This window comes from Ziziphus jujuba, chromosome 9 (assembly GCF_031755915.1).
Source record: "Ziziphus jujuba cultivar Dongzao chromosome 9, ASM3175591v1".
Classification (NCBI taxonomy): Eukaryota; Viridiplantae; Streptophyta; class Magnoliopsida; order Rosales; family Rhamnaceae; genus Ziziphus; species Ziziphus jujuba.
Window position 1 is genome coordinate 3,881,589 of NC_083387.1, and position 9,536 is coordinate 3,891,124.

General features: G+C 36.8%; 1 protein-coding gene across 1 annotated transcript; it reads left to right on the forward strand.

Annotated features, from left to right (window-relative positions):
- The first annotated feature begins 4,088 nt into the window (after positions 1-4,088).
- LOC107425936 (ETO1-like protein 1) lies at positions 4,089-9,023 on the forward strand. Its single transcript, XM_048467210.2, is given in 9 exon segments — positions 4,089-5,177; positions 5,311-5,738; positions 5,741-6,320; positions 6,322-6,453; positions 6,455-6,599; positions 6,602-6,686; positions 6,689-7,022; positions 7,422-7,713; positions 7,903-9,023. Coding segments are annotated over 9 exon segments (2,214 nt in total). The 5' UTR covers positions 4,089-5,040; the 3' UTR covers positions 7,984-9,023.
- The last annotated feature ends 513 nt before the right edge of the window (positions 9,024-9,536 follow it).

A 9,536-nucleotide genomic window follows, 5' to 3' on the forward strand; every position in this document is an offset into this window, starting at 1 on the left:
ATAGTGGAGGAAATTATTCATTTGATGTCAGGACCCGTCCAGAATTTCTTCCCCGGAATCCTAGACAATCCCTGATCCCAGGGAAGTACCACCGAACCTTCCAACGGAAAATCCGGCAGCACCTCCCCTAAGGGTAGGACTAACCAAAAATTACCTGCACTGAAAACACACTTCTAAAAAAACATCCCCTTATTCCTCCCACAAAACTACAAATGGTTCCACAAATTTCAGCACTTCAAAATAAATACAGTAATCCAGTGCAAAAATAAAGAACAACTACACGTCCAATACAGTATACAGAGCATTATACAGATAAATGTGGAATTTATAAAATGACAGATAAAGAAGCATTACAAGTTCGAGAGGAAAAAAGGGAAGAAAAACTTCTTGAACCTTCGGCAACGAACTGAGACATTGGGCTCGCCCGGACAATCAACGTCTCCAACCTGGACCTAGGGGAACGGAATTTAAGAGTGTGAGATGCTAATCATCTCAGTGGGTGACCCTATCTACTATACAATATAGTATCACGGTAATACAGTAGATAGATAGTAATTAATTGGAAAATAATAATTTCTCTCAAAACCCTTACAATTCTCTCAGTTGGAAAAGTTTCCCTTTTAAAACATTTTCACAAAACCCTTTGTTCGTATTCCTCAAAAACCAAGACATCAAATAAATATCAGAAATGGTAATAATTATATTTTTAATTCCAATACAGCTTTAAAACATTTTATTTTGAAAACACAATTCTGAAAATCAGTTGATGCACCCACTATATACCAGTGGTGCCAACAGTACCCAGCATCCCAAGGTACCGCCAGACAGGAGGTTATAGAAAGAAACCGGCATACGGTTGCGTGGCGTCCCACTGCACCGCTGCTAACCTGGTGTCCCGGCCATGGAGGGGTGGCCACCCTCATCCGATGGCAACCACAGGACAACCTCATAATATCACCTGCGCGCTACTCACACCCACCTGCGCGCTAATCACAATCGTGTGCACACTAACCATATCACATATAAACAGAACACCAGTACGTGCACGGTGCATCTAAAAATCATAAAATCCACATATTGAATTTATATATCAAAACTCACATTTTTTGCATAAACATAGCGGGCATAGTCCATCCGCTTGAACCGGAAAATTCTCCACAATTTCTTTATAATCAATACCATAAATTCCATGATTTTCAAATCCACCAACTCCCAAATCCACCAAATTCAAATATTCACATTTTCCCAATAGCATAAATAATTCTCGAAATATAATAATTAAATCTCATAATATTCCATGGGCATATTTTATAAAAATTGAAATCACCAACATGAGCAAATATTTTCCTTGAAATATTTGAAAATCAAATCGTGCCCAATTTACCATTAAAACCACACGAATTTCCAAAATCCTCAAAACCATAAAATAATTTCACATGGCATAATTTTATGAAATGCACATTTTTTTAAACCCAATAAATTCACAAATAATTCCACCATAAATCAAATAAATATTTGGCACATAGAATTTAAATTCCAAATATTCAAATCACATATAATATTCACCAATTTAATTCCCGAAATTAATTTGAAGGTGGGTCACTCACCTGGAGCACGCAATTAACCCATGATCCACCATGGGATCAATTCCATGACTCACCCGTGCTCTTAAAACACAATTCACACACAGTCAAATAAAATAATATTTTAATCGGGTAAATAATACCCGGTACCCGGGGGGGTCAAACACAAACGTTAACCAAAATAGGCGAATAATATACCGAATCGAAGCTTAAGCGACGAGGATTACAAATCCGGTCTCCATCGACCCCAATTCCGCCGGAGGTGGCCGGAAAGCTTCGGCCGGTTTTCAATTCCTCGTATCTCGCAAACCGCTTCGAATTTTTGAGATTGGAGGCCATATTTGAACTCAGAGGACCTAAAATAGGGGGAGAGGAGTCTTAATTAGGACTGGGCTGGCCGGAATATGGCGAAATCGCCGGAAAAACATAACCGGCCGCCGCGACTTTGCCGGCCCGATCTGGGCGCGTCGCCGGCCGGCCGGCAGCCAAATTTGGCTGGTGAGCTCGCCGGCGTGTGGGCTTGGACGGTGGCCGGCGCGTGCGTGGTTCTGGTGGCCGAAAAACGTGCAGCAAGGAGAGAGAGAGAGACGGTCAGGAGAGAAAGAAAGAAAGAAAGGAAGAAGAAGAAGAAGAAGAAAGAGATCGAGCCTTGTGGCCTTTTTTCCCACGTGGGGGAAAGAAAAAAAAGAAAAAAAGAAAAAGAAAAAGAAAAGAAAATAAAAAAGAATAAATTTTAAAATAATTAAATAATATTAATAATAATATTATTATTTAAAATAATAATAAAAATAATTTGATTTTACACATGGTTGACATGTGGCTGCTCAACAAGGTGACACATGGTCACCTTCATTAAGTCACACGTGGCACATCGTTACGCGTTTAAAAATAATATTAAAATAATACGGTATTTGAAAAACTCTACAGGTCCATAACTTTCAAACCACATGTCCAAATCGGACATGCCGCTAGTCTACGGACTCGTATCGACGAGCACTTCACAACCATGCATGAGTCAAAGCTCAACCTTGCATGAATAAAAAGTCAACTCCGGCACCCCTTGGACAGTTTGGACCTCAACTTGTTTTGCTCATAACTTTCAAACCATAACTCCGTTTTCAACGTGCTACCAATCTATGAACTCGTGCCAACGTGTACTTCGTAACGGTATCTCAGTCAACCTAGAATTCCAACCGAGTCAAAAAGTCAAATTTTGACCCCTTGGTCAACGGTCAAAGGTCAGCCACGGTCAACGTGCAAAAATTCCGACATGGTTCGGGACGGGGTGTTACATTTGAAGTAGTGACAATGCCTTTAACTAGACGATTTAGTCCTCGTGTAGAAACATTTAGGGGTGGTTATTCTCAACCAAATGAATATGAGGATGAAAATGATGATGATGTTGTTGATCTTGATGATGATGATGATGATGGTGGTGGTGGTGGTGGTGGTGGTGGTGGTGGTGGTGGTGGCAATAGAGGAGGAGGATATAATATAGGTGAAGGTGGGAGTGGAACATACTATCGAGAACCAAGCTAATAACCATTAAGCCCATTTACTGGTAAAGATCAATATACACATGCAACATAGGATTTTGATCATGGAGCTTGAACAGCAGGTACTGGTTCAAGAAGGCACTATGGCACTTCGATGATGAATCAACATGATGAAGATTATCTTTTCAACTCTTTGGATGCAATGAGTTTAAATATAGAAGTTAATTTTCAATCTGGAAATTTTGAGATTCCAATTGTGTATCCAATTGGTCAAATGAGCTCACATAATCCTTACAGAGATTACGATGTTGATATCTTCAATCATCCCATGTCTCAAAATGAATGTTATACTCCTCATTGGATAAATCCATACTATCCTCCACTTAGACAATTGGTTGGGATTGATAGAAAAAGATATACTTGGCAAATCCACAATTACATGGAAAATTTCTCTAATATGATGAGTTGGAATACCTATTATTATACACGTAAAACATCAAGATATAATCATCAATTTGAAAAACCAAGAAATTTTTTTTGGTATTAATAATGTATTAGGAATTATATTTGAGAATTTTTTGTATCTTACTATTATTTGTTAAATTTTCTATATTTTGATGTGAATTAAGTTTATATTTTATTCACTTATAAATAATTTGTTATATTTATAGAATATTTTATTATTATTGCATTCTAATTATTGTATTTTTATATAATTTTATCATATTAATTATTTTATATATAAAAAATTATATTCTAAATTAAAAATTTATAGTTTTCATAATTTTATCGATATATTATCATTGATATCGATATTTCCATTGATATTTTCGTAAAATTATATCTTCGATGTTTCTATTGACATAGATATTTTTTTCATTGAAAATGACAATTATTTTTTGAAACCAATCAAGTCCGTTTGAAACCACGTCGTTAGGCTTTTCATATGGTCCTACGACGTGTTTCCCTGCTTAGATTTCAAAAATGTCGACCACATCCTTTTATTTTTATGCGATTTTTTAGTAATTTTTTTTTTCTTTTTCTTTTCAGTGCGTTTTTGTTTTAAAGTCCCACTAAACAAAGGATGTTATCTTTCTGGACTCCATCGGAAGGAAAGTGAGAGAAAAAAGACTAAAAGAAAAAAGAAAAAAAAAAAATAAATAAAAAAATAAAAATGCTTGCGCTTTTAGCAAACAAAAGAAAGAAAACGAAAACAAAGTTAAAGTGAGAATTTTTATTTGGATTCCTCCATTTTGATCCTTATGCCTCTGAAGCTCTCTGCTGTCAGCTTGTAATCTGTGATTTGGGTCTTGCAGATTTAAGCCAGAAGTGAAGTGGGTCTTTCCCTTTTTCCTCTCTATCTCTCTTGTTTGGTTATGGTATTTTGGCATTTTATGAGGAGATTGGGTGGGCTATAATGTGGGTTTGGTCAAGTTTCTGGTAGAGATCTTACGTAACCGTTGGTGGGGTGTTTGGTCTTTTCTGGTTTTAGTGCTTTATTTATTGAAGATACTAATGATATTTTGTTGTAAAAGCTAAAAGGCATGATTACGGGTTCTAGTTGTTCATTTCTTTGAACTGAAATGAACGTATTGTATGACTTTTTTTAAAAAAAAAAAAAAAGTTTTTATTTTCATTTTTTATAAAATTACCTTTATTGTAAATTTAGGTGTGTATGAACTTATTGAAAGAAGCCCATACAGGTGATGTGAGTATTCATATATTGGTTTGTAATTTTCAAATCTCTTTCGGGGGAAATTGTGTTCCTGACTGGAAATCTGTCATCTTATAGTAGTGATTTGGTATCAGAGGGGACTATTTTGTTTTTTGGGTATTTGATTTTTGGGTATTTGATTTTACTTTTCCTTTTTCCCAATTTTTTGTTTGTGTTTTGAGTTTTTGAAAGAAAAACCCATCAGGCTGCTGTGGAGATCTGGGAGTTGTTTCATCTCTTATGCCCCATGAGGAGTTTCTTTCCCTCCGAGTCCTGTAAAGAAACACAGCTCAGTGCTCTGAATCCACAGTCTTGGCTACAGGTTGAAAGAGGAAAGCTTTCTAAAATTGCATCTCACTCCTCTTCTTCTTCTTCCTCATCCATGTAAGATGTTCGTCTGTGCTTTTGTAATTTCAATGTATATGTGTGTGTGTGTGTGCGCGTGTTTATTTCCAATTCAAATTTATACTGAAAATTGCCTTTTTGTTTTTGGGTGGGGATGGTCAAATTATTGTAGAGAATCTCTCATCAAGGTTCCTGAGCCACCAATACTACCATTCTTTAAACCTGTTGATTATGTAGAAGTTTTAGCTCAAATCCATGAAGAACTTGAGTCGTGTCCTCCACAAGACCGGTCAAAGCTCTATTTGTTACAATTCCAGGCCTTTAGGGGCCTTGGAGAAGGAAAACTGATGCGGAGAAGCCTACGTTCTGCTTGGCAGAAGGCTAGCACCGTACATGAGAAGCTCGTTTTTGGAGCATGGTTGAAGTATGAGAAGCAAGGAGAAGAGCTTATAGCTGACTTGCTTGCCAATTGTGGCAAATGTGCGCAAGAGTTTGGGCCAATAGACATTTCGGGTCAGCTTCCACTTCAATTGAGTGTCAGTTCCTATGAGACTGTTTCGATGAATGGGAACCAAATCTCAAAAAATGTTATTTTTAGAATTGGAATGATAAAATAGTATGTGATAGGCAGAAAATATCAAGTGTTGCAGCTGCATTCCATGCCATGCTTAATGGGTGTTTCTCTGAATCACTTTGTGAGGACATAGATTTTTCTGAAAACAATATCTCTGCATCAGGTATGAGGGCAATCGATGAGTTCAGTAAGACTGGTAGTTTGGGTGATGTCTCTCCAAATCTTTTGCTGGAAATATTAGTTTTCGCAAACAAGTTTTGTTGTGAAAGGCTCAGAGATGCTTGTGATAGGAAACTCGCATCTTTAGTTTCTTCTAGAGATGATGCCGTGGAACTCATGGAATATGCTTTTGAAGAGAACTGTCATGTCCTTGCTGCATCATGTTTACAAGTTTTTTTAAATGACCTTCCTGATTGTTTAAATGACAATCGAGTGGTGGAAATATTCAGGCATGCTGACAGACAGCAAAGATTGATCATGGTTGGGCCGGCTTCATATTCACTCTATTGTTTATTAAGTGAAGTTGCCATGAACCTTGATCCTCAATCTGATACAACAGCTTGTTTCCTGGAACAGTTAGTAGGATTTGCTGAAAATGACCTGCAGAGAATTGGCTTTTCATCAATTGGGATGTGTAAGGGTCTTGAGAAGAGAATATGAAGAAGCAGAACGACTTTTTGAAGCATCTTTAAATACGGGCAATATTTACTCTGTTGTAGGTTTAGCTAGACTGGGCTACATTAAAGCTTTGGTCATACGAGAAGCTCAGCTCTGTAATTTCCACTATCGCCCCACTTGGATCGATGTATCAAGAGAGGTCATTATACCTTGAAGGCGATCAGAGGTGGGAAGATCTTGAGAAAGTGACTGAGTTAGATCCAACTCTTACTTACCCTTTACTTACCCTTACATGTATCGTGCAGCTTCCCTAATGCTGAAAGAGAATGTTCAAGCTGCGCTTGCAGAAATTAACCGGTTCTTGGGTTTAAACTTGCATAAGAATGCTTGGAACTTCGGTTTTGTTTTTATCTTGCTCTTGAGGATTATCAATCAGCCATTTGTGATGTTCAAGCTATCCTTACTCTCTCCCCAGACTATAGGATGCTTGAGGGACGGGTAGCAGCATCCCAATTTCGTACTCTAGTTCGTGAGCATGTTGAGAATTGGACAACTGCTGATTGTTGGCTGCAATTATATGATTGATGGTCTTCTGTGGATGACATTGGTTCTCTCTCTGTTATTTATCAAATGCTTGAATCAGATGCAGCAAAAGGTGTTCTATACTTTAGACAGTCATTGCTTCTCCTCAGGTGTGTCATTGAGTTTAAAAGTTGTAGTGGGTATTATCGACTAGTTCTCTATATGTTAGAAATACCTTAATGTGCATCCAGTATATTGGTTTGTAATTTGGTGAGTAGCAATATATTGATGTGTAAGCTAGAAATATTTTTGAGTAGGCCAAATCTATGCCCCTGCCAGATGAGTGATTTGAAACATTAGTGGATTGTAGTAGACCCCACTTTAAAACAGGATAATAATCAATATCGGCAACATATGTAGAACTTTAGTTTTCCTGACTAGACGTATTTATTATTTCTTTTGTCCTGCCTTTGACACCATTTTTATCTTCCCTATATCTAATACTTCTTGTGGTGTTACAGTCCTTCTATTTCAAGGTTAGTAGAAATCTCATGTCTTTAGTTTATCAGGTTAAACTGTCCAGAAGCAGCCATGAGGAGTTTGCAATTAGCTCGCCAACATGCATCTAGTGAACATGAACGGCTGGTCTATGAGGGTTGGATCTTATACGATACAGGTCATTGTGAGGAGGGCCTCCAAAAAGCTGAGGATTCTATTAAGATCAAGAGATCCTTTGAGGCTTTCTTTCTCGAAGCATATGCACTTGCTGACTCTAGCCAAGACCCATCTTGTTCTTCAACTGTTGTTTCTCTTCTTGAAGATGCCCTGAAGTGCCCCTCAGACAGGCTGCGGGAAGGTCAGGTATGGTTCTCTGCCATCCTCTCAAAGTACCTAACAAAAACCTCCAGAATTTATGAAACTAGCATGCACCAAAGTGTTCTATGCACAATATATTAGAATATAATATCATTTCCAACTCGTAAATATATGATGAATATATAAATAATTATTTGAATATTAATTCTTCATGATTTTTGACTGTGCGTACAGTATATGGATGCCGAGAGCCTCGTAACAAAGGCTTGTAACCAAGTACAGCATATGGATGCTTATAAGCAGTTACATTACTAGCTACATGACATTAATTTGGTGTCCTTTCAAAATTCAAAACCCCTTCCTAAAGCAAAACTGTCAGGTTCCAAAAACTGTTTAGTTATTCCATCATACAAAATATAAACAGGGTTTAATATCCTTGTCGTGTACTCTAATATATATATATATATATATATATATAAAAGAAAGAGAATAAAATAATAGTACATGGCCAGATTATTGTAAAGGACTTTTCTGGCACTGAACAAATAGGGTAGGACTAGTATATATATACTATATTAAAATGGCCAAATCCAGAGGAATATATGTTCAAATTAAGTTGATTAATTTGAGTGTTTTAGAATGTCGTCTTCCTCGTTTGTAATTGATGAGAGCAAGAACATGGAAATTCTGTTTCAAGTTGCCTTGAAAGGCAAGTGGGGAGAAGTAGAGAAAATAGATGAGAAGGATCCACGGTCTTACAAGTTGAAGATAACAAGGATGGGTGGTACAGCTCTGCATATGGCAGTGGCAGAAGAGCAAGAGAGTGTTATTAAGCTCGTGAATGAGATCTGCAAAAACGATATCGGAGCACTGAAAATAGAGAACGACAGAGGGTAAACCCCTCTACATCATGCAGCGTCCGTTGGCCGAGGCTGATCCTTCACTTCTTGGAATCTGTACCAAGAACAAAGACATTCCTCTCTTCGTTGCTTCTCTACATGGAAAGATGGATGTTTTTCTCTGCCTACATTCAGTGATCATTTGCTCCTCCTCCTCTTCTGACCGCTATAATACTAGGAGACTCACCGACGGCGAGACTGTTCTACATGTTGCAATCGCTCGTGAGTTTTTGGTATGAGTTATAATTTCACTTTTAATTCAATAATTTCGCTTTCAAATAATTCACTTGTTTAAGAATCTTTGTGGTTCTATGAATGAGCAAGGGTTAACTCCACTCCATGTTTTGGCCACTAAGTCATCTGCCTTCGCAAGTGGTACTTACCTTCTACGATGTAAGAGAAATGTAGGTACTAGATTTTTATGTTGAACCACGGCCATGTTTAATTATGCATCTATATATACCATATACATACATATATATATATATATATATATATATATATAATTTTATAACATCGTGGAAATTCACAACTTAAATAACTTGTGGAGCAAGTGTTTTTAAATAGTTCCAAAAATAATGTATTTGCTTAACGTGCAAGTTGATTACTTCTTTTTTTCACTCAGTTGCATTGCTAATGCACATTCTAAATAAAAGTTTTATCACATTAGTAATGAATAACAATATAATAATGAAAAAACTGCCCCAAATGTCAACATTTTAATACCATATGTATTTTGGTTAGATTGCACGTTAGGTCATTGAATTTAAAACGTTTTCATATTAAGCTTTCAAGTTACAATTTGTTTCACGTCAGTCCATTTTCCAAAATTGATTCTCAAACTAAAAGAAAATTTAAAAAGTGGAAAAGTTTATGCTTTATCATTTCTTTTAATTTTTCTCTATACTCCTCACATGTAGATCCAACATTTTTTAGACTCATTTTTGGCTCTTTACATGTGTTTGTTTA